General features: G+C 35.6%; 1 protein-coding gene across 1 annotated transcript in view; it reads right to left on the reverse strand.

Annotated features, from left to right (window-relative positions):
* Positions 1 to 10150: 10150 nt before the first annotated feature.
* LOC135768204 (transcriptional enhancer factor TEF-3-like) overlaps positions 10151 to 27206 on the reverse strand; it is a 33599-nt gene continuing 16543 nt past the window's right edge. The window contains exons 3-11 of the mRNA XM_065277388.1: positions 26747 to 26809; positions 23486 to 23620; positions 23359 to 23402; positions 23104 to 23165; positions 21905 to 22035; positions 21655 to 21828; positions 14006 to 14146; positions 13657 to 13809; positions 10151 to 11020 (exon numbers count right to left, since the gene is read on the reverse strand). Of these exons, the coding sequence (XP_065133460.1) occupies positions 10907 to 11020; positions 13657 to 13809; positions 14006 to 14146; positions 21655 to 21828; positions 21905 to 22035; positions 23104 to 23165; positions 23359 to 23402; positions 23486 to 23620; positions 26747 to 26809 (1017 nt within the window). The 3' untranslated portion in view covers positions 10151 to 10906. The remainder of the gene's footprint in view (positions 11021 to 13656; positions 13810 to 14005; positions 14147 to 21654; positions 21829 to 21904; positions 22036 to 23103; positions 23166 to 23358; positions 23403 to 23485; positions 23621 to 26746; positions 26810 to 27206) is intronic.

Raw genomic sequence — 27206 nt, forward strand, 5'->3', positions numbered from 1 at the left:
CTAAAAGAAGGCTTTGATTGGAGATCAGGTGAAAATACTCCATTAGTTTCGCCTCTGAGAATGAAGAAACCAAACTCCACCTCGAGAGCTTCCGGCTTTTTCCATTTGGACGGCTGAAGAGATGGCAGCAGTCTTGCGCATCTTAAAAGCACTTAGTGACCAACTGCCTCTTTAGAACAAAACCGAGCTTGTGAACTGTCTCGCTCAGAGAATAAAGACCCGATGGTTTAGATTGGACAGTTGTTGCACAACTATCTGAATATATGCGGAGATCATCTTATGTTGAAAAGCAACAGTAGGAGAAATTGATGCTTTTTATTTGTTAAGAGCAACAATAAACTGAATAAATTGATGCAGCTCATTTGCCACTTTTTTTTTTTAAAGTTGCCAAACAAGGAAGCAAGCAAAAGTTGAATGCCTTTCAGAAATTTTTTTTTTCGATAAATATACAAACATACAAAATATCTAATGAAAACACAGAGCCACTGCTTAAGAAAAAAAAAGTTTCTTCAAAAATACCAAATTTTGATCAAAAAGCTGAAATAATTGCATTTTTGACTTTTTTAGACATCAGATTCAGAACGGTGATCAAAACAAACATAGAGTTTTAACTGTTTTTGGATCAGTGGATGCTTTCGTGTTTTATAAGTTGAGTAGGAGCACCACCTAGTGGATAAAAGGGGAAATATAGATTATCGTAAAAACTTGTCAGGGCAGGGAAGCATTTTCTTTTAATTGACGAGATAACCTGTTAATGGCAGGGAAAGAGTTAAAGATATAAACTTATAAATCACAATATGTAAGATTTTTGTAATAAAATATCCAAATATATTTCATGGAGTTGTGCACTTACATTATTCTAAAAGTTCCAAAGGAATTGTAAATTCCTGTTTTAAATAATGGCTCATTCCTTGTGTCCTTTGTAATTGTCATCCTTTTATTGATTTAATTTCTATGCTATCCTCAGTTTCCGTTTGTAGAAACAATGGCAACACGAGTGAACAATGCGAAGTGGCGGCTTACACACAGCTGTTGTGCTTTGCAGCGAATTCATTACGATGCATTAAATAATTTGATCAAACATACAGGTAAAAAAACATTGACTCATTACGTCATCCGTGAACATGATTATAAATTCCTTTCGTCTCTGGACACAACAAAAAAAATCTCCCATCATCCCAACATCTCTCCTTTATAACGTCATTTAGCTTTGCCTTTGTTATTGTGTAATATCGACCTCTACTGGTGAAAATCCTACATATTGTGCCTGTAATGAAATTATAAAGGTACACATTATAATGTTAAAGGTTAGTTCACCCCAGGATTAAAATTTTTGAATTACCTTTTGTCACTCCACACCCTTAAAACTTTCGTTCATCTTCGGAACACAAATTTTTGATGAAACCCGAGAGCTTTCTGCGCCGCCATAGACAGCAACTCAACTCACAACTTTCAAGGCCAAAAGGGCAGTAAAGACATTGCTACGATAGTCCGTGTGACTACAGTTGTTCAATTTTCATTTCATGAAGTGACAAGAATACACCATCCATGTGTTTTAAATGTCAGCCATAGATATATATCTGTACATAGATGCCCTATTAATGACTGTTTGGCGGATGCATCTATGGAGCAGTCGAATAACATATGTCTTTTGCACGATTCCAGGGTTTAAGGCATGCATTTGTTGCTTTCGTAACCCATCCATGTGTTTTAAATGTCAACCATAGATATATATCTGTACATAGATGCCCTATTAATGACTGTTTGGCGGATACATCTATGGAGCAGTCAAATAGACCCTTTTACTGTTTGTACACAATGATGACGTGGCAGCGTATGCGCGCGCATTTAGGCAACGGAAGTATCGTAAGAATCAACAGTGAAGCAACACAAACAGTAAGTTATTTTAAAAAAATTGACTTTATCAACATTTTCAACACAGCTACCAGATCCGTGTACTATAGTGGAGTGGATAAAAGACGTTAGCAGATGGCCAAAAATAAAGTTGCCAGATACATATATACGTATATTAGTATATTATGTTAGTGCAACCAAACGCAACAACTGGACATTTTGATGCTGAGAAACCGTTTTAATAAACTTTCTGAGTTGCTACCACGTTAGAACCAATGGGGAATAACACCACTTCTGTTGCCCAAATGCGCGCGCAGGCTATTTGATCACGTGAGCTGTAAAAGGGTCTATAACATACATGTCTTTTGCACGATGCCAGGGTTTAAGGCATGCATTTGTTGCTTTTGTGAACCATCCATGTGTTTTAAATGTCAGCCATAGATATATATCTGTACATAGATGCCCTATTAATGACTGTTTGGCGGATGCATCTATGGAGCAGTCGAATAACATATATGTCTTTTGCACGATGCCAGGGTTTAAGGCATGCATTTGTTGCTTTCGTGAACCATCCATGTGTTTTAAATGTCAGCCATAGATATATATCTGTACATAGATGCCCTATTAATGACTGTTTGGCGGATGCATCTATGGAGCAGTCAAATAACATATACAGTATGTCTATTACATAATGCCAGTGCTTAAGCCTTTTGTGAATATATGTTGGAGACTGACTTTATGAACACAAAAGTATTCTTTACTGCCATTCAGGGCCTTGAAATTGTATTAAAAATATCTTCATTTGTGTACCGAAAACGGAGGTCTTATAAGTGAGAAACAACACAAGGGTAAGTGATTAATGACAAAATTTTAATTCTGGGGTGAACGAACGCTTTAAAGACTGTCTAAGGAAGAGTTTACTAATACTTCTGTTTTATGCATACTTTCATATTCACTTTTGTTAAAAAATGTCACAAAATGATTCATTCTGTTCCAAAACCTAAAGAGCAACCTACGTAGGGCACATTTTTAAGACATCATTAACACTCCAATACGAAGGTTGTTCCAAAAAATAAGCATAAATATACTGCTTTATAAGATACCTACTTACCAGGGTATTTTACACTTTCTTCTTCTAATCCATACATGGCACTGAATTGTTTACATAGCGGATAAAGTCTAACCACATAAAACAAGTCACAAGTTAGCAGCATCTAAGAAACACGAGCAGGCACACGTTACGAGCTCTCTCGTACGATGACATACTTGATGAGTTTCATGGATCCTCTTTTGGCCCTCAGATCGGTGTGGTATCTTCCTTTTCTTCTTCTGCGTCCTCTCCAGCTCAGAGCAACAAACACAGAACAACAACAACCAAATGTTATGGTTGCACAGGTAGCTAAAACCACCAGCACGGTGTTGGCCGCCAAATGCCACACCGTTGTCAAACTTCCATCTCCGTCAGGATGAGGAGCATCATCTGTGGTGATGTTTCGACTGATGTAACCCTTGGTGTCGTTCGGGTACGGCTGACTATCCACCCTACTGCTGGTAGAGGCGGTAAGAGAAGAACCCGGCGTGCTGGTAGTAGTCGTTGAATCGCTCGTACGGTTGTTGGTGAGGTTTAGGGTCTCGTGTCTTGTGAGGATGGAAGTTGTTTTATCTTCTGGTTGTAAACCAGCTGGAGACAAAACTGTAGTGATTTGAGTAATAGTTTGTTTAGGTGCGTTTGTCTGGGTCACAGCTGTCAGGGGCTTCGTGATTGTTAAGGATTTGGAGAGGGACGGTACATTGTGGGTGACAGTTTGTGCTGTCATTTGTGAAGATTCATCTAATTTGGTAGCTGTGGTCTTGAATAGCGTTTGAGGACGGTGGTTAGCTGTGGAGAGCTCAGTGATGGGTTGAGAAGGCGTTGTTTTAGTGACAGTGCTGCTTTGAGTTGTAGTTTGTACATCCAAAACCTGTTGGGTGGTTAACGTCCTAGACATGAAGATAGTTTGAGCTTCAGTGATTACGATGGGTGTGTAAGTGGAGCTTGGCTGGGCTGTAGTTGTTGAAAAGAGATTTGAGCTACTGGGAGTACTGGTAAAGGTGTCACTGGTTGTATCAAGCTGATCAGTTGGTTTTGTCGTATGAAGCAGCTGTCTCATAGGTTGAGTCTGTTTGGGCTGTGATGTAGTCGATACAACCCGTTCTGGTGTATTCTCATCAGCCGTCGATGCAGGTTTGGTAGTACAACAGATAAAGTGATTCTGGGATTCGTGTGAAGTGGAAACAGCTTGGGTCGTAGGTTTTGTCGTGCTGGTGGATGGGGAGGTGATGGAGCGGACAGGAGGGTTGGGTGGATGGTTGAAATGACGCTTGTCTGATGTCAGAGGTTCAGAGACGTTGAGTCGTAAGGAGGACATGTGGGGAAGAACACGGACGTTGGTGGTGAAGTGTTTGCCGAACACCAGCAGATCAGGATCTACACCTGAATGGCAAAACCCAACATTTAGATGATTAAAACCAGATTTCAAATGCCATTCTGTAGCAGATGAGATGACATTCAGTTATTCTGGGCAGGCTTTATACAACATAAAGTTTATGATCATACAGTATTACCTTATAACTTTTACATATAGTAAAGACACTAGACGTTTAGGTGTGTACCTTTAGTCACATTATAAAGGATGACGTTTCTTCTGTGGTGCAGACTGCAGCTGTCAGGATTCAAACACTGAAGGTGAAAGCAGTTCACGCTGTCTTGAGTTGTGTTGTAATGAAACACAGCCAAACTACAGGAGACTGCAGGATTAAATGATGAAATAATAAACATTGTAGAACTAACCATACTTTATTAAATGTTTTTAATTAACATTTAATGAGTTTACACATATGAAATAAAAAATAAATGAATGTGTATATTAATTTATGCATATTTGGTGTGCTATCCGTGGAGGGCCCAAGCTTGGAATTTGTCCCGAACCCAGAGTACCCCCCTACTGGGAAAAGACTCAGCCGAGAGGATGGTGTGAAACTTGTTGCGGGATAGAGGTGAGAGACGGCTTTAAATACCGGCTTCCTCTTGCACTGATTGGTTGATTTTACTGAACGTGCACCTCCCGAATTTTGTTAAATAAAACTTCATTCAGATTTACATTTATGCATTGGGCAGATGTTTTATTCAAAGCAACTTAGGCCCTGTTTACAGCAGGTATTTTGGTCGATTGGATCACGAGTGGGATCACGTTTACACCTGGTGTTTTAATCTTTACCTTTAGTCCACTTTTAACTGCTTCTGTCCTGATAATGTCAAGGGGATGGTCTATGGGCGAGTCATTTAAACGCGAGCGGGAGAAATGCGGTGATTAAATTGACCTGAACTAATTTTATGTCAGAGTACCGCTGCTTGTGTTGAAAGTCAACAAGCTGCACAACGTTTTGTAGATGTATATTTAAGAGCTTTATTTGATATTTCAGAGCAATCGGCTTTATGCCCAGCTGCACTACTTCCTGAACTTAAGCCAGCTGCTTGTCTGCCATTATTGGACAAACTGATTAATCCAGGTGTGTCTGATTATTGTTGTTGTGACTACTGAGGTCAGGAACACCTGGATTAATCAGTTTGTCCAATAATGGCAGACAGGAAACAAGGAGCTGGTAGTGCAGCTGGGCATAAAGCCTATTGATAACTTTAACACGCTCGCAAAATGAAAGAGGCGGAAAGCAACCACTTTAGTTTTGTCAATGGTGGGCTTTCCATCCAAACCTGAAGTGAAACTTTTCAAAATTAGCAAAAAAGAAAAACACACAAAATGAGAGTTAGGTGCATTTCCATCAAGTTGTTTCGAGTGAATGACGGTGGTACTGGTAACCAACAGTAAATAAAACAAGCACTATTAGAAAATGGTGCATTTAGTTACGATTGGGCAAGTTATACATTTACTAGCAGTGCAGCTTGTTATTCCCAAACTGAATGCTGCGCATAGAAAAAGGAATGAGGAATTTTTAATGCAGGCACTAGCACGAGGTCATTGTGACAACATCAAGCCCCATATATGATAAAGACAACAACAGCAAAAACAGCTAGACGGTCAGTTATGTGAGTTTAATGTTCGCTACATCAAAATTTATTTGGCAAATACGTTTTCATCTCCCATTACGTGTATTTACACTTTATCGCACCATCTTGACTGAGCGTAAAAACTTTTTTGCGAATTAAGGGATTGTTATTTGTTTTGTATATGTTTCCATCACTTATTTCTTATGCAATATTCAAAATATGGCTGAAACTTATTGTATATTTGTCGACAAATATTTTTGTTTTCAAGTACTCAAATTCTTTTGAAAAGACCACACTGAACACTGTAAGTTTGCGCTAAAAGTCAGGGAAAATGTAAAAACATTGTGCTCAGTACATTACACATTGTAGTTGAAGAGTAGGCTTTTGTTTCTATTAAAACACATTCAACCACATGAGCGTCTACACTACAAAAGCAATCTGGTCGAATGCGTTTTTAGACCATCTCCGAATGTAGACAGGCTCGAAGCGTTTTACAACTCATTTTTCACCTGTATTTTGCATCGCCCACTTGTGATCCGATCAACCAAAACACATCTTAATACCAGGTGTGAACACAGTAGTGCATTACAAACGTATAAAGTAAATGTTTTTATCAGTGTGATCCCTCGGTTCAAACTCATGACCTTTTTAGCTGCTACCATTAAGCTATACAAGAGCACAAATAATCAAAATGATGTCAAAAGTATGAATTTTAAGAATATGTTAATTTACAAATGATAGTATATTCATTCTTTTATTTTAAAGATAAAATGATCCAAAAGGTATAGCAAATACTAAAACATTTTTATTAGGAAATTATTTGATGTCTGTATTGTATTATTTGGTACTTGAAAATAGTTTAATTTAAAAATAAAGATGTAATTTATTTAATAAAAAAAACAAGCACCCTTTTTAAAAATTAAATTGTGAATAATGCTTAAGGTACAATTTTTTTTTTTTTTCAAATTATTTAGACTTGTATTAAGTTACACTTATGTCTTTTTCTCAGACAAGATTAAAAGATGTAGCAAGTTTTGCTGAAGTTCCCACGGGTGTCGATCATCATCATATTTAAACTTTATTAAGCTCTGACCTTCAGAAAGTGTCCAAATACTTTGTCTTTGATCACAAAACTTTAAAGAAATGTGATCTGTAAAGTTACAGCTACTCTACGTTGTATAGTTAACTAAGCAATGCAGTTCATTTGAATAGTCAGTACATTTGCAAAGCTTTTGAGTTCAATGCAAACTTTATCAGATTGATTCTTGTGTAAACTCACAGTTCTGGGTCGTACAGCAGGATCTGCTGCATTTGATAGCGGATTCCTCCCGATAAACCTTCAGGATCTGAGCTCCTTTGCGCTGAGATTCCTCCACATCCACATAAAGTTCGGGATACCTGCGGATCCAGCAGCTCTTATAGAAAGATGTCGGAGAGCACGTGCAGTCCGAGTAACAGATCAGACCCACAATCCACAGACTCATCAGACTCCATGCGACGATCATTGCGCGATTAATGCGGCGTATCTGACAGCATCAAGTCATTTTTCTAGGAGCACGAGCTCAGGTGTGCGCGCAGGTGAGCTGAACTGTTCTCAAAGGTGCGTAATGAGCGCGCGTAATGGCGAGTGCGCGCCAGAGCTTGGATCATTTTTTAACAAATTGATCCATTAATACATTTTTCTTGGTTTAGGTAAAGACTTCCAAAAGAGATATTTAATATTACTGTTAAAACAACAAGTTTATTTTATTTGTTTAACTAGTTTATTTTACTCGTTTATACATATCACTCCTCAATCTCTTTTTAAATGACAACATAAACAAAACACATAACTGCAGCCCAATTGCTCTCCGTTACGGAAAAAAAAACCATAATTTTACTAAAGTACCACAAAATAACCATGGTTTTGCTAATAGTATTCAATAATCCTAAAAACCATACTTGGTGTACTTTTTTTAAAAATGATGGTACTTTTTCGTAAGGGGGAACAACCTTCTCTAACACCAATACAGACCACTAAATGATAAATCTTGAAATTATGGAAAATATAAAAATATGTGTGAATTTTGTGTGAATTACACAATAACTTGTAAAGGTGAGATCAATTTTAATGTTCATTATAGTATATAAGGTACTCTTAAAAATCAATGATCCTAAATGGTCTTTGTGTGAAAACAACGTTGGCTTTTTATTCCTCGGATGAGAAGTCTTGGATTCATTGTACAGAAATAAGAGAGGATTACTCAAACTGTGCAGCTCAGGATTTCTCATTTGCAGGAACCGATACCATTTTCCCAGTTTCGTGATTCATTTCCAGTATTTGTGTTTAACAGCCCTTTATACTTTGCCAAAAGAGACTTCACAAAGCCAAACAGCTTTCACACTCCATTTTCTAAAATACAGCATATCTATGAACACTGGGATTACTGGCTGAAAAATGCTCAGTATATGCCAGGGTGAAGTTGAAACACTAGGATCAATTTTAAGTTTGCCAGACCAGGTCAGGTATTTAACACTGAAAACACAACAAAATGTCACATTCTGTGATAACTACACAGAGATCAATGATATATTTAAACGGTTTCAACAAAGGTCTGCAGAATTTAACACAATTATTGGCCAAAAAAATATGCAGCATGAAGTTAAAACGCTTTTGCAAGTAAATTTAAGTTTTGGCTTGTGAAAAGTTTACATAACTTATAAAAACAAGTAAAAAATTTTAACTTTATTTTTCTAAAGTTAAACTAACATAAAATGTTTATTTGACAAAAATGTTTAATTTTTTTCAGTGTGGAAACACAGATTTAATTTAAACAGTAAATAAATATAATATAGCAACATTAATCTATTTTTAAACTGGTAACACTTTACAATAAGGTTGTATTTGTTAACATTAGTCAATGCGTTAGCTAACATAAACTAACAATGAACAAATACGTCTACAGCATTTATTAATCTTACTTTACACTGTAAAAATGTCTGTATAAATTACAATATTACTGGATATTACTGGCAACTAGCTGCCAGTAACTTACTGTAGATTTTACATTTATGTTAATTTACTGTTAAAAAATTCTGTCTTTATCTTCTACAGTAAGTTACTGGCAACCAGCTGCATAATTACAGCACATGTTTTACATGTTATTTTCAGCATTTAGTACATTAATAAAATAAAAAGTTGTAACTGTTAATATTAGTTAATGCACTTTAACCTACCATGAATAATTGTATTTGCACTAACATTAACAAAGATTCACAAATGCTGAAAAACTATATTGATCATTGTTGTTTAATGTTAACTAATGCAACCTTATTGTAAAGTGTTACCATTAAACTGATAAAAGTGAGAAAAATATGCTTCTTATAGCGTTTGTTGTTAACATCCAAAAACACAAAATGCAGAAGCAAGTACACTATTAAAAATATGCAACATTTTTGTGAAATCAACATATATTTATTATAAAAATTAAATTAAACAATTTCAACTTGATTTTATAAGTTATGTCAACTTTATACAAGCCAAAATATTTTAATTGACTTGCAAACCAAGTTGTTTTGGTAATGCCACTACTAAAAGTACAATATTAGGTCCAATGTCTGTGTGCTGGTAAATCCCACTTATAATATAATTATTATAATTGAAATTTTACCAGCAGATGACTCCAGGCCGGATCCGCACCGGATTTGCTGACTTCGGCACAGGTCCAGTGCAGATCCTGCCCAGAGTTGTCTGCTGTCTGAAGTACAATAATAAAACATAAATATTTTATAGAAATGTTATGAGTGAGAATTTGGTCTTTTCAGCTCATGTAAAGTATTTTTTGTGATCTTTGTATTGGCTGTGGTCTGAATAAACCAGAACAAAACAGTTAGTGGTTAGTTTCAGGCATCACTACCCCATTTGGCAACACCATGGATCTAATTCCAGATTTAAACGACTACCCTAAAAAACAACATCATTTGCCTTTGTCTTTTTTATTTACTTAACCCACAGCTTGACTTTGACCTTTTACATGCATGTGTATTAGGTCCAATCGAGTCAGATCATTTTTTGTAAATGAAGCATTAGATGTTAGACAGGGCATACAACTTCATATCTTTATAAAATGTTATATTGCAATCACATTGATTATTATTTTGTCATTGATGTGTTCTGTAGCTCCACTGGAAGAGCAACACCAAACTCATGGGTTCATTTTCCAGGGAATGCACATATTTATAAAAACTTATAAAACAATAAAAATAACAAGATTGGATGGATAACACACGCTCTTTATTCCATACGTAATATCAAACTGTTATCTGACACGCTGAGTATGAAGAAACCTTAATGCAACAGAGCCAAATCAAAAGATGGAGTCTGTTGTCAGGTTTGTGTTTTTTAAGCCCTTGTTGAGTTTTTCCAGTATAATCCTTCACCACAGGCTTCCTCTGGTCAGTAATAATCTCTTTACTGGTTAGACTTTTACAAACCGAATGTTTTTCAACTTTCAAAAATATGGCTGATAAATACAATGTGGTAAATCTATAAAATAAAACATCACTACACATTCAGTGCTTGAGTCAAAAGCTCACATTTGTCTCGATACTTCAAGAAATGACCAGAATAAAAGTCTGATTTGTTTGTTTCACTGGGTTCTCTAAAGACAAAAATGTCTTTAGATGACCTCACATACACCAAACTAATACAAACACTTTGGGCTAGAATGAATTGAAATGAAAAAAAAAAACTTTGCATGCATCGTCCTACTATTAGCTCCCATTATATAAAAAATGAATTCGACAGTGACATCCCGAACATTTTGATGCTCAGGGTTCAGAATGTTCCAGTAGCGCAGACTTTTCTCCTTGTGAACAGTAGTACTACACTAGAAAGTCATGTGCCCTCTGTAGTGGACACTGAAGAACCACAGTCAGTCAGTCAGTCAGTAGAGGGCGCTGTGTCATTGGTTATAATGGCATCTGTAGTGTTGATCAGGTGTTGACCTCACAGTCTCAATCTGAATCTCAGTCTTTCACTAATCTGTAGATATGATGTTGTGCTCCGTGTTCACTAGTCGAGACTTCAAATACGTAAGCGATGCATAGCAAGGTTTCTAGTGTGTCTCTGTTGGTTACCACCTGAAAGAAGAGCGAGACAGAGATATTAAAGTCAACAATCACAAAAAAATGTATGATTTCATCTACAGTACTTTACTTTTTAGTGTATATATATTTATATATAAATACAACATATAAAAGAGTCTAGTCTGATTTCATGTTTACTTTAAGCTTGGAAACAGCATGCTGTGGTTTATGAAGCATATCTAATGCGGTCACAGTAAAGCACAGGTTTGTTTTAGGTTAATATTTTAATTTTAATGGTTGTTAAACATTTAAAGAACACAACATGTTGGCTTACATTTACATCAGGTGGAGTACTCTGAAAAAGATGCTAATTAAATTTAACATAATTTAAAATGCAATCCTTTACAATGTAGTTTTTTGTTTTAATAACATTTTTAAGTGGTTCATATCACACATGTTTGAAATCAGCCTATGTGAACTTGACTCATTTAAATTGGGACTACATGAATAATTTGTGTTGTATTAAAGCAATTTAAACTGGGTGTGGATTTCCAGTTCCCATGCTTTGGATGAAACTAAATAACAGGTTATTTTATGCATTTTTTATTAAGAAAATATTGTTATATTAGTATTTGAAAGAGTTTCTGTTTTATTGTTTGGTTTTTAAATGGTTACCATTGCACAGATGAGTTGAGCAGTTTTGTTTTGATCAGAAAGCGTTAGATTGTAAGTGTAAATGTGTTGATTTAAAAGCATTTACATGAATGTTTATGCCATAATCAACTTTTGTTTTTAATTAAGTATTAGTTATTATGGTTAGCCTGCTAATGTGTGCTGTTCCTGTGGTATAATAACTTTATATTTTGAAATTTAAGTAGAACTAACATGATTAGATAATAGTAGCATTGCTGCTTATTTTAACTCAGATCAACTTAATTTTGTGCTAAGGTAACTAAAAACACTTGAGTAAGTTCAACTAAATACATATATCTACATTTAGATCTTTTAATTGCGTATCTTAAAAAAAATAGCAAATTTAATGAGTAAAGTTTTTTAGTGTATGCCAAGTTAAACCAAGTTAATCATACATTTGCTATTTTTTTAAGATACGCAATTAAAAAATAAAGTAATTATTTGCATAATATAGGAGTTTGTGCTGTGTGTAAATATTATGTATATTTAAACACACACATATACATACATCTAAGAAATGTTTTATTTAAATATCATTTTTTTATTTATATAGAATATATACAATTATAAATAAATATATATACACACATGTAAATGTTTCTTAAATACATATATGAATGTGTGTGTGTGTGTGTGTGTGTGTGTATATATATATATATATATATATATATATATATATATATATATATATATATATATATATAATTACTTTTATTTTGTATGAGATTAATCTAGATAAATCTATGCCCAGCACTACTTTATATACATTTATGCATTTGGCGGAGAAGTGACATATGGTGCATAACCCTTTATGTATTTTTTATCAATATCTGGGATTCAAACCCATGACCTTTGCATTGCTAAAGCTATTTTTTTACCAGTTTACCTACAGGAACACAGAGTATACATCTAGGATTCTAAATGTAAACTAAGATAAACAAAAAGCGTGCTGTAAAATGAAAAAGTAAAGATTTAGTAATTTTACTAATTTTTTATTTAAAGAGAACATTACACAATACTTTTTTAAGGTGTCAAATAAATCTTTGGTGTCCCCAGAGTACATATGTGAGGTTTAAGCTTAAAATAATTTATTATAAGATGTTAAAATTGCCACTTTGTAGGTGTGAGCAAAAATTTACTGTTTTTGGGTGTGTCCTTTAAAATGCAAATGAGCTGATGATAATGCAAATACTGATCGCCATAATGGTGGTTTGTGAAATTGAAACCTTATTGTGCTGTCAATTATTTTCTCTCTCTTTCAGCACTAAATGTCAGTGCCGTGGTTGGATAGTGCAAATTAAGGGGCGGTATTATTATAATCAGATCCCCTTCTGACATCACAAGGGGAACCAAATTTTAATGAGCTAATTTTTCACATGCATGCAGAGAATGGTTTACCAAAAGGGTTGATCTTTTTCACCTTTTTTAGCTTGATAAAAGCACTGGGGCACTTAAACATGGAAAATCCTCATTAACCTTGTACTCAAACTGATTTGTTTTGAATTAGAAACACAAATCAGAAATATTTGTATCTAGTGGTATCAAACTTTTGGACTCCACTGTGGTTGAAGTATTAAGTGACTTTAGTTTATTTATAGATATTATATTCAGTCTGTTTGTCTATTTGCGTCATTAACAGTCAACACGCGGTCTCAATCGGTCCATTGACAGTCCGGTTCTGTCTTGTATCGGGTGAGAGTGACCATTGTCTCGGGGTCTCGGCACGAGGGCGTCGGCCCACACAGTGGACACTTGTGTTCGGGAACTGTTATCACGGACACAGCGTTGCCATGACTACAGCCTCATTTTGACTTGAGTGGTTAACGACTGTGGACTATTACACATTATAGTGAATGAAGTTACAGTAATTGAGTAAGAGCAGGAATCCATTTACAACCAAATTCTACAACATCAGCAAGCATTTCTCCATTATTCTTTCATTTTGTGGTACCAACATCCGTGGAAATAATCTTATGGTCATGTTAACCAGGATTTACCTGCAGAATGGTGAAGTTTTCGAGTACGCTGTTCATCATGTATTTCTCTGGCAGATGTTTGAGTTTATGAATGAAGTTGATCATGTATTCACACAGCGGTGAACGATGAATTCTGAAGACATATCTGCCGTTCTCGAAGCGTGCGTACTCCGTCTGCATGACAGAGACACGGACGAATCAAATGTGACCGAATACAATTATGATGACATAATATCATGATTTATTTGCATAGCACATGTAAATGTGGAGGAGACCACAAATTCAGTATGACATTCATGAGACAATCATGTAGGAGAATAAGATGTTTATAATATAAACAAGTTGTGACATTAAACAATGCATGTCATACCTCAACCTTTTCCACCACCTGTTTCCCGAATGAGCAGACTTTAGTCGAGGAGGTAATAATCATATTTTCTGTGCTCTCGTATTGACTCGATACACCGTAGAAGAAACTGCTGTCGTCCTGGAGGTTTACAGAAAGATCCGCCTGCAAAACACAAAACTGAGTCAGGACACCAAATTCAACATTTAGGTTTTCCAGACAGGGTTTAGATTAATCCAGGACTAGGCCTTAGTTATATTAACCCCCGGTTTCACAGGCTAGTTCTAGACTAAAACACATATTTGAGCGAGCTGTCTCAAACGTGCACGTACAGATTTAAAAATATGCCAGTGCCATTGATTTGTCCTGAGATCCACACCAGTAACATATTTTTCTAAGGAATGTTTATAAAAAAATTGTTTTTTATTGAAGTGTCTGGAGGTGAAAATAATTCTGTAGACAAATGACATATGGTGCATATTTTTTAAATTAATATCTGGGAATCAAACCCATGACCTTTGCATTGCTAAAGCAATTTTTTACCAGTTGAGGTACAGGAACAAAAAGTATACATCTAGGATTTAAAATGCAAACTAAGATAAACAAAAAACATGCTGTAAAATGAAAAAGTAAAGAAATATATTTAGTTTCTTTTAGTTATTTTTTAATTTAAAGGGAGCATTTCACAAGACTTTTTTAAGATCTTTGGTGTCCCCAGAGTACGTATGTGAAGTTTTAGCTCAAAATACCCCAGAGATAATTTATTATAACATGTTAAAATTGACACTTTGTAGATGTAAGCAATGCCAAAATGATGTGCCATTTTTGGGTGTGTCCTTTAAAATGCAAATGAGCTAATGAAATGCAAACACCGATCACCATAATAGTTGGTTGTTGAAATTGTGCTGTCAATTATAGGTGAAAATAATAACCAGAATTTTTATAGCAGTTTACATTTATTGTAATAAATAAAAAGAATGCAATAAAGTATATATTGTATACATAAAATAATCACAAAAAAGAAGGTTTTATTACACTTTTAGTGGCTTTACCAACATCAGCCACTAGGTGTCAATGGTTTGCTGCATACGCTTGTCACAACTTAATAAATTACTGTCGCTGCATTTTTATTACAGTACTACTAAAAGGTTTTGAAATATGAAAACTACATTCCTCGACCTTTTCAACAATATATAGTTTGTAGTGATAGGTAAAAATTTACATGCAAAATATTAAAGTAAACTTCCACGTGACAGCGCCAGTTTTAAATGTTTAATCGAACTAAAGCCCAGTCCTGGCTTTAGCTAAGCCTTGTCAGGGCAACTTTTTTTTTCATTTAAGACAGCTCAAACATGCATTTTATTTTGGGACTAGACTGCAAAACCAGGACATAGGGGTGGTTTCCCGGACAGGGATTAGCTTAAGCCAGGACTAGGCCTTAGTTTAATTAGGAAATATAATGCCTTACTTAAAACATTACTGGTGTGCATTTTTAAGCAAAACAAAGGGCACTGATGTATTTTAAGATATGTCAGTACAATTTGGTTTCAGTTTGGACAGCTCTTACATTTATTTTAGTCTTGGACTAGTCTAATCCATGTCTGGGAAACCGCCCCTTAATGTTTAATTCTCCAAATAAAGAAAAGCAGTAATTCATAAGCAAGGTGCTTGCCAAAACTCATTTATCATTTTTAAAAAAGTGTGGTCAGAATATAAACGATTAATCTAAACCCTGTTCGGGAAACCACCACATAGACACAAATTTTTAACGGTATATGAGCTTGCATTATTTTTTATCCAGTACGGCATTGTGTCATCATGGCAAAAAGTTTTAAATATTAGATATACATTTATATTTTATATAACTTAAAAACATATGTTATCACATAAACATAGATATGATTTACTCACAATCAAAAGGAAATTATAGTTTTAGAAGAAAAGTGGTGGTTGAGGAGATTCCCCCGTTCATATGAAAAGCGCTTTGAGTACTGAGAAAAGCGCTATATAAATGTAAGGAATTATTATTATAATTATTATTATTATTATTAAAATGAAGCATGATTTAAGACCATAAACATTTGCATTCACATAATTTTTATGACAATTTAAGCCTCCTTCACATTAAAATCACATCAAATATATACTGTAGGTGTATAATTTAGTATATACTGTAGTAAGTAAAGTATATACTTTAGCAAACTTTATTACACGGCTCTCTGGAATGCTTGATTCTGATTGGTCAGTTGAGACATTTGCAGGTTCGTTCTTTTCGAATAATAACCGCTCCAAAATAATAACGCATAGCCGGTACTACTTTTACGAGTAAGATCGCTCCGCGCCAATAAAGATTACTGTTTGTTTGGCGCCATCTTGTGACAAACACTGGACAACCACGACAAGACACAGAGAGCTTAGACTGAACTTGACAAAATAGAGCATGACAGCTACGAAGCCAACACACAAAAAAATACAAAATGGGCATTAAAACTTCTCAAAGACTGGCTAAAAGAGAAAAAAATGAAGACAGACAAGTATGAAGCAGAGGATCTTAATAAGGTATTACGATCATTTTATGCATCTGTGCAAAGTTTCGCGGAAGGATAAAAATGTTAATTTAAAACAAATATGCCAATAAAATGTTTCAAATTCATATTCATGTCCAGTTTTTTTTCTTATGTGACAAGTAGCCGTGTAATAAGCGGGATAATGTAGAGTCAGCCGATAGTTATCGGGAAAAGCCCCTTCAGTGTGATACAAGACCCTCCGCTTCGCGTCGGGTCCTGATCACACTGTCGGGGCTTATTTCCCGATAACTACCGGCTGCCTCTACATTATCCCTTACATATAAAATTGTAGTAAAGTTTAGTGTATTATAGTAATTACTACACTTTGTTAATTTGTATTCTGTAGCCTAGTATTAGTAATGAATTAATAAACTAGAAACCAGACCTGTATAAAATGCATACTACATTTTGTACATTGAAAAGCTGTAGTGTATACCAAAGCATATTTTAATATTTACTATGGTAAAGTTTTACTTCAGTTTACTATAGTAAATAATATAGTATACCACAGTATATTATCATGTGGGGAATACATTGACTACCAATCACTGAGTTTTTAAAGGCAATCTCTCCTATACAGATTTGTAAAAGATTAAACATTTGCTTAAGAATTTATTAACAAAATTATCAGGTGACCAAACAGCAGTTTGTGACTGTTTCCTTTATGAGCTGATGAAGGTTTAAGTGCATGAATGCATCCCACAATTCATTGCACGGCTGACGTAAAACCCGTTCGCCTTTTTCCCCATTGCTCTCATTCTCATAAAGCGACACCACGGCCCCGCACCTCACCTTTATCTCCGACCCCTCTTCTTTTTTATTCCCTCGTTTATCTTCATTTCTCCTCTGAATCGACACTCTCTCGCTTTCTCTCTCTCTCTGCGAGGGAATTCATCTAATTACAATCAACTACCCGCGACGCCCTAAATCGCATTACCGCGTCCGGCTGCCTGTGTAACAATTTAGCACGGCCGGCTCAAATCCGATTGCAAGCACACTTCAAAAGCGCGGGCCAATCCGTCAGGACAGGGCCGCGAGCGCGGTATGAGACGGCGGCCGTGGCCAGGGTGGAAATTTAATCTAGAATGCCATAGCTTTGCAGAACACCCTAGCGGGCCTGTCAACGTCTCCATGACGACCTGCGCCTGAGGTCGATAAAGTCAAGACCTATACTTATGAGAAGAGGAAACAGCAGCCTATTGATGTTCATGTTGTTTTTTATAGCCACGTTCTTAATGGACGTAATATATCTAATCTTTCTTCATAGCCTCCTGTATGGGCTCCAGACACACCAAACGCTCGGGGCTCTGGTTGAACGCTAAGATGTTCTTCAGCGAACGCTTTGGGATTGTCACCATACCAATGTAAGCTGTAAAATTGGTCAATTCTCGCTTCCAATAATACGCTACTCACCACAATCCTTTCATCAGATATTTTAACATTTACAGTTAGTTGAATGTACCTGTAGCTCATTGCACAAACGGTTGGAGGTTTGATCCAAGGGAACACACATTGTAATGCATTGGAAGTGGTTTTGGATAAAAGCATCTGCCAAATGCATAAATGTAAATTTGAATGCATAAGCTAAATATTTATATGATGATTTTTTTAAGGGCTGGTCATTATGCCAGTAATGATACGACTGTGTTTATATTCCTACTTCTACATGCATTTGATCATAAAGTGCATTTTGTACATGCATACAGGTGAAGACAGACGAGAGCACCTGTCACAAATCATCATATAAATATTTGCGCAAATTTATCATATGCATTCAAATTTATATTTATGCATTCAGCAGATGCTTTTATCCAAAGCGACTTTTACAAGATACAAATTTTTTATCAGTATGTGTGTTCCTTGGGTTCAAACCCATGAACTTTAACGTAATGCTACCACTTATCTTTACAGGAGCATTTTTTTTCTTGTTTATTCAGTATGAATAAGCAAAACATTGCAATAATCCGGCTTACACAAAAAAGGCGACAAACAAACTCTTGAACAATACTTAAGTGGCTGTCTGTAGGCTCTATAAATAGATGAATGCGTGAGGGGTGGAACAGCACGAGGGACAGGTGCCAAAGCTCAGATTTCTCCAATGAAAGAGTAGAGCTCGTTATTCCTCCCAATGAGACCACTAACATCCTTCACTCCTTCTTATGAAACCTTTTATTGAAGGGTCAACGTGACCCCGTGTTCAGCTATATAGTTTTACTACTGTCAATAAACATTCAGTGCAAAACAAATAAACAGTTGTTTTGTGTCATACAGCAGTGTTTTTAGCATCGATATAATAACAGAACAACCAATTAAAAAAGTTAAATTGCACAGGTAAAAAACTATGGTTACAAAAAAATTAAACTAATGTTTATGTTTTTCTTTTTTTCTTTTACTTATGTGACCCTGGACCACAAAATCAGTCTTAAGTTGCATGGATATATTTGTAGCAAAAGCAAAAAAATATTTTTTGGCTTTTTTAAATCAGCACTTGTGAGAATTTTCTAGATTATTTAAACTAAAGCTGGGTTTGGTTTATCTATATTTTACCAAACCATGCAGATTTTTTGTTTACATTAATTGAAGTGCCTGCCGATTCAAATTCTACAAATCTCATTTATAACACACAGAGTGATGTGGTACCCTTTTAAAAAATACAACTTTGTACCTAAGAATGCATAGTACCATAGTACCTCTAATTTGGTACCTCAAAGATACTGTACATACCTGTACCTGAATTGTAAAAATTAGGACCTTTATAAAGGGTACCGTCTCAGTGACAGAGCTTTTGTAACTTTTTTTTTTCTATGAATGGCAAATGTGACCCTAAACTCTTTATTTAGAGACCATCTAAACACATATGCCAGGGGTCTTTAACTACTCTTCCTCGAGGGCCAGATTTAAAAAATGTAAATAGGATGCGGGCCAAACTTTAACCCCTATTTCTACCTTTTTTTTTTTTTTACTTTTACCTATTATATATTATTTCTATTATTGTATATGTTATAACTTGTTGTTTTTGTTACTTTTTGTTATAGGTCATATATAAAAAAACTGGTATTTTCAAAAAAGATAAACTTTTTCCTTTTAACTCTTTCCCCGCCATTGATGAGTTATCTCATCAATTAAGAGAAAACATTTGCATTAAAAAGTTTTCCTGATGATGAATTTTTATGTTAATCTGCAATACCGCGATTACTTAGCCTGGTTAGCCAGACCTACATCAAGATGTAAGGTCTGGCAACTCTTCACACAAACGGCTCAATGCAAGGGGCGGGATATAAGGTTGTCCCTCAAAATGCCTCTGCACGCAATAGGATAGCGCTATGAACAAACAGAGCAACGAAGAAGATGACGTAGTTACCGTAACCAGTCGGCAAAACTCCAAACACATCTTTCTTGCTTAAAAAGGACTTCAGTAGGGTTATTTGCTCTTCTCTCAAAGAAAAACATAAGTCTAAAGTCGCGGCCAAAGCCGCTTCAAAAGAAAGCTGTTCGCCAGCAGCTGCAGTTTTCAAGTAGGAACCGTTGCAGCTCTGTTGTCATCATGTTAAGCCCGCCCCACAGACGCTACACACGATGTGATTGGCCTGACCAAATTTTGGTTTTTGGAGCTGTTAAGTGTATTGTGAGTGCCTAGACTAAACCCTGGCAGCAAATATATTTTGCGGCCGCTAGGGTGCGTCTAGATTTCTAGGCTAGCGATTACTTACCCAATTTATGAAAAAACTGAAGCCAAAATGTTATTTATTAATTTTAAACTTTGTGTATGTTTTGATTATTGTTCTGAATCTGATCTCTAACAAAAATCCTTTACAAAAATGCAATTATTTCAGCTTTTTGCTTAAAAAAGTGTACTTTTAAAGAAAAATACCTATATGAGAAAGGATAGGATGAAACGTTTTTTTTTCCCGTTTTGTTTTTGTTTGTTTGTTTATTGTTTGTTTGAAAGCAGAGGGTCTGTTCTTTCATTTTATATATTTTTATGATTATATATTTTTACAACATTTACCATTTACCATAGAAGAAAATTTTCCTGGAAGGCATTTTGTAAAACTTTTGTGAAAATTACAAAAAATGCTGGCGGGTAACTTTTCAAAAAATGGCTGGCGTCAAATGAGTTAATTACTTAAAAGTCATATTTTCTTTTTAATATTTTAAAAACAATTGCAGTTTAACATTGCAAGAGCCAAATGTTAATATTCAACTATGAACAAAAAAGTGCAAGTGTAAATAATCAACACATGTATTTTTGTATAGCACTACCTGTAATGCAGAGCTCTTAAACTTTTGTTTATTAGTTTACAAGTCGTTACATCAAGTATTCACAACATATAGCCAGTCTTCTCCTAATGACTAAAATTGCAGTTTATGTTTTCTTTTTTAATATTTTAAAGATATATCGGCTAAACCGCATTTCCACTACACACTACATTCAGATGCGACTGATGAAGTTCGCCCCCTAGTGGCAGTCGAAATGAAATTTCAATTTAATTGTAAATCCTTGTGAACCCAACATGAGAGAGAAGCTCATTCCAGCGCAGGAGACTTTAATCTACAAATATATATTTATAGTTAATAATTTACTTATCAGTAATCAATCATTTTTAAAGGGTTCAAGTGTTACTGATAAAGTTGAACAAAAGAAGGATTAATCATTTTCACATTGCACACAGTGTTTTGATTGGAACACACTGAAATACATCACTTCTGGCATGTTGCATGCGGTGTAGTCGCACAAGTTTCAAGCTCAAATTGGATCTGAAAATTATTCACTGCAGATGGTTGGCACCTCTTTCCGACTCTCCTTACGATATTTAATCGTCATTTGTCATGTACAGTGGAAAGGAAAAGCAGCTTTAAAGTAACCACGCTGATTTTAAATCAGACAAAAATGACCGGCTTGCCTAGCCCTGACATAGGCTGTGTCCGAAATAGCCCCCCTATACTCTTAAATAGTGCAGTATTTGAGGAAACATACATTTTTAGTGGTGTCCGAAATCATAACGGACATTATTGAGTGCACTCATTCAACCTCTCAATGCACTGCAATAATAAATGCACAACAGATGTCATTACTGGTTTGGGGTGTATTTGTGAGACTCTTACCCAGAATTTCACAAGAAAGAAAGCGTTAACAGGTCCTTTCTCAAACAACTCCTTCAGTCCGCCTTTCTTCTCTGGAAATTTGTCGTAGATTTGTCGAATGTCCACGGCTTCTAGATACGGGTCACTGTATGTGGGGTTGCACTGACCGATGTGTACAAACAGATGTTTGTTAACCTGCAAAAGGCAGCGTGAGAATGAAGTATGAGCAGGTTTGGTCAGAATATAACCATCAGATCAGTGAAAGACGTACAGTCTCTGGATCCTGAGGTTGCTCCAGAAAAGCTGAGAACTCCAGCATGCGGAGTTTGGAGCCGGCGATGCTGCGACCCTGCCAGGGCGGTGTGTTCGAGGACATGGACAGACCTGTAGTGCTTTCATAACCTGAACAATACAACAAATCATGCTTTCATTATGTGCATTTACTCCAACATAGTACGTATTGAATATATTTGTATACTTCTCAATGAGGTTGTTTTTGTTAACATTAGTTTATGCACATTAACTAACAGTGAGCAAAACTTATACACAGGGTTCCCACACCTTAGTTAACTTCAAATTCAAGGGCCTTTCAAGGACTTTCCAGGTCCAAAACCCCCAAATTTAAGGACTAAATGTGGGGACACATTTCAAGTAAGAGCAAGGTTACATCGTGTTACCTTTAAAGATACATTGTTACAGTTCCCTTTCGAGGGAACTCGCGCTGCGTCACTGCGGTGACACTTTGGGACGCCTCCAGGGGTCTGAATGTGTATATCAAATTCAACCAATGGTGAGGCTTAACGACAAAGACAGGGTGACGCCGGAGCCAGGAAGTTACAGGAACGCAGGAAGTATGGCAAGGGAGACGCAGCGTCTCGTTCCCTTCTCAGGGAACAACAGCTACATACGTAACCAGAGACGTTTTCATGTCAAACACAACTATGCAAAAAAAGCATTTTGGTATGAATCAACATTCGTATACAGGAGATATAAGCACTTAAAGTAAACAGTTTAGCACGTGTGCTTTTAAAGTCTAGAATTTTTATGATATTAATACACTACACAGGGAATAATACAGATTTTTTTCCAGAAAACTTCTTGCATAAAATAGATTCAAGCACTTTCAATGATCTGTATCTATGTATGTATATTATCAAAAACTTCCCAGGGCCTTGAATTTTCCCCCAGATTCACAAACTTTCAAGGATTTCAAGGACCCGTGGGAAAACTGTATACAACATTTATTAAACTTAGTTCATGGTAATTTCATTTCTTTTATAAAATCAAAAGTAACATTAAAGTTTGCTAATGCACACTAACATGAACAATGCTAAAAAAACTTTATTACTCATTGTTAGTTCATGTAAGCTAATGCATTTACTAATGCTAATAAATACAACCTTATTGTAAAGTGTTACCTATATTTTAAACATTTTAATTATTTAAAAATATATTTTTAATATCACAAACCTGTAATGGATGGAGGGCCGGAAGCCTGCATGATGAAATTTGGTTGGGAAAATGGCTTGATGCTGGAACAAAGAATCAGTAACATCAGCCATCATCTGTATTTTCTCCTTACCAAAGTACAAAAATTATTGAGGAACTGAAGAATAATCATGCCTTTTTTATTGTATAAACATTTAGAAATAATCAGTGTTGGCCAAATGGCCACATGTTGTGGATGATATAGATGTAAAACCTCAAGAAGCACCCAAAACTTACTCTTCTGGACCTGTGGGTTGTCCCGCGAGAGCTCCATGCCAAAACTGCCGAAGCAAAGACATGAAATAAAGTCAGCAGTTCATAAGTGATCACAGACAGACAGACGGGTGTAATTGGGTTCACTCACCCCAGCAGCTGTCGGGTAGGCCGGCCGTGAGAGACCCTGCAGGGCCATCTTATTCTGAAACGCCGTGGCTGAGATGATCTGGGCTGAAGACATGCTGGACATACTATGGAGAGCTTTATCTTTGGCTGCTTGATCCTTTCAGAAGAAAAGATTCATGAGAAATCTTTAAGGTCTGTGTAAAGTCAGTACATTATTAATGTTAGAAACACATTACATGTTGAATTGTGGAGCTACACCGTTAAACAGTTTTACACATTTCTGTGTTCAGGATTATTTGGGTGGGGCTAAACGGTGGCTTGATGACACACTGGAGCTACCGAGCATGGCCCCGCCCCTTACACAATCACAAACATCCATTCGAGACGGCAGCTTTCCCGCGTGTGGGAGTGATTTCAGCGCTGACAGTGGACATGCCCCCAGCGTTTGAGAGGAGAGAATCCTGCCTTATTTACTTGCCGGTTTTTAATCATTCATTTTTGTCGTGGTTATTAACACAAAAAAAAACACAAATTTTTTTCTGTGATGTGACAAATTGAGAACACATTTATTATCGGACATTGTACGCTGATTCTCGTGAAATTAGACTTATGAGGTGTAAGAGTATCAAAATAAGAAACATACAGTTACAAACATCTCTTCACGTACTATTTTGCACATGATTTCAAATACTGCAAAAAATTATTTTCAAAAAAAAAATGTTTTTTTGTCTTTTAAGATGCTTTTTCTTGATGAGCAAAACACCCCAAGAAAAGAAGTCTAGTTTTTATACCAAAAATATCAAATTTAAGTGATTTTGTGCATAAAACAAACAAACAAATCTGCCAATGGGGTAAGCAAAAAAATCTTGAACAATTTTCTTAAACACTAAATTCAAGAAAAATTCATTGGCAGATTTTTTTGCTTGTTTTATGCACAAAATCCCTTAAATTTGATATTTTTGGTCTAAAAACTAGACTTATTTTCTTGGGTCGTTTTGCTCATCAAGAAAAAGCATCTTAATTTAAGAATATTTAGATATTTTTACTGAAAAAAAGACAAAAATACTAAGATGTTTTTTCTTGAAAATAATTTTTTGCAGTGTTTTTTCCACATTTAAGGGGAATGTTTTCATTACCGCAATGTGTCAATGACTGGATTTGGGTTCTTTGACATGGAAATATTTATAATAAAAAAATCTAAAAAAAAAAAAATCTTCAGTGCATGTTATACTATAAACATTGGTAAATGTAGAGACGATAATAAGGAATATAAATGTGATCAAGAAAAAAAATTTCATCCTCCGCAACAATTTTCAATCATTGTTTAAGCCCTCATGGAACTAACATTTTCAAAAAAAATGTTAAGCAGTTCTTATTATTTTTCTCCAGAAATTAAATATAGTTTGAATTTGAAAATGTATTTAGTTTTAATCTTCATATATTAATATACATTTTAAAATGCATTCCTAATTTTACAACCCATACAGCAAAAAAAAAAAAAAAAATTGGGGCCAAACTATAAATGTTTGTAAAGTATGTATGAAATCTAAAATTTTATAAAGTACTTTCTTTCAGTTTTACAAAGTTTTTCTTACAAATTCCAGTTAGACGGGAATAAAAATACTTTAAAATACATTTATTTTAAAAATATATTTTTAAAAAATAGCCAAAAAATATATAGGTGAAAAAAAAATTTTTGTTAACACATGTCAAAATGAATTTTTTGTGAATATAATTTTTTGGGCAATTTTTTTACATTTTAAAATATATTTTAAGATATAATTTTTTTCCATATGGGGTACTCACTATGAATATAGCCATCAGTGACAGCCGGTGACTTCTTTTTCGAAGTTGCAATTTTGTTAGTCATAGTACCTAGACAACTTTTTAGTTCTCATTACCGAAACATGAGTTTGTAAATGCATATATTTAATGTAATATCATGTTGCGGTAATGATATTTTTTATAATGATAATCTAAAAACTGTAAATAATTTTATAGGAAATATGTTTTAAATCCTCTAAAAATAATGGTTATAGTAAGTTCAGAACTTAATCTTATTTGTGCAAAAAAAAAATTGGCTTCAAGGTTTTATTTCGTGAGAATCACCCTGTATGGTCAAGCAAAAACAGCCTTAAGACAATGATGTTTGTGGTGTCTAATGTCTATGAATATTTATATGAGCTTAATTTAAATTCAGCATTAGCCAAAGGGAAGTCCTCATTTAGATAACCGAGTAAATGTGTGTGTGTTTGTGTGTTGGGAGGGATTTAAATAAGTTTTATAGCTTTGGCAGCGATGGACTGGTGTTGACATGTTTGGCTGCTTCTCCTAGAGGTCAAATGAAGAACGAACGGTGCTCTCCTTATGAAACAGGAGTAGCTTTAAAAAACAACAAGTGTGGATCCAGACCTCATCCATCTGCTGTATGTGTTTACCACACCTACGATTCGCTGGTGAACTTTAAACTCACAAATCTATCACATGTATCACACTTAAATCCTGACCGACTTAACTAAACCTGCAAAGCTGCATGCAGTGTTCTTACTGTCAGGTTACACTACAAACTAGCAAAAAGTAGATATGCAAAAAGTTTTAAATATCACTTGTGCAGCTCAATCAAAACAGATCATGGGTTCAGTCCTAGGAAACACACATTACTGATAAAAAGCGTCTATCAAATGCAATACATTGCAAAAAAAGATGCGTGTAGTTACGGTCACGCTACTTAAATTGGTAGCATTGGCACTTTCATTGAATGGAAAATTTGTATCATATATACGCTTATGGCGAGGTGACGGCAGGCCAAGCAACTGCTGTGTCCTTGAAGCATGCCCGACCAGTGCATTCTTCAGACCTGAAGCGAAATATGGGCGTGTGTGCGCCCCTCGCAGTTTTCAGTTACACACCCGTATTTAAAAGGGCTGTCAGTGTTAACCGTGTGACCTGCGCTCGGACAGCTGGGCCAAGATGGCCGCCGGCCAAAGGGTGAACTATCCCGTACGATGAAAGATGGGTGCCCGCAAGGAGAGGGCTTGATATTACAGAGCCCTCGGCTAATCTCTTACACAGCCAGAGGTCACACGCTTTTTAAAAATTAGCAAAGTGCTGAAATTGATTTATAGTATGCCGGGCGATTAAATTCTTATTTTAACTGCTTGAGGCTATATTCACTCCCGGATGAATTAAACAGTGCAGAATTTGAACCTCGCTCTCCCGACGGCGCTTCCGTGTCAATGGTGATAATTTGTTAACAGGTGAGCGGATTTAGCAGAGCGGCTACCTTGAGTTTCACCTGAATTTCCCGAGCCTTTCGACGCGCCAGCACCTGAATGTGACTGGACACCTGCGGAAAACAAGAGGAGATGTTAGCCGAATTCAATTACATTTATTTACATAGCGCTTTTTTACAATGGGAAAATGTATTATTAAATATTAAATTATATACTAAACAGAATTGGCTCAGTGGGTCGCACTGCTGCCTCACAGCAAAAAGGTTCCCGGTTCGAGCCACAGGCCAAACATATGCTGGATAGGTGAATTGGAGATGGATTGTGTATGGATTATCTTGCGTGGGTCAACTTGTGTATGGATAAACTCCCTGGTGTCTTTGACGTGTTTTCTCCTTATCACTGCAGAATCAACTTAAAATATTCCATCATTAATAATCATACACGTGTTTTTTATTTGAAACTGTAAAGGGTCTTCTTTAATTTGTGTACATTCACAATAACAACAAATCT

The sequence above is a fragment of the Paramisgurnus dabryanus genome, chromosome 23 (genome assembly GCF_030506205.2).
Source record: "Paramisgurnus dabryanus chromosome 23, PD_genome_1.1, whole genome shotgun sequence".
NCBI classification, from domain to species: Eukaryota; Metazoa; Chordata; class Actinopteri; order Cypriniformes; family Cobitidae; genus Paramisgurnus; species Paramisgurnus dabryanus.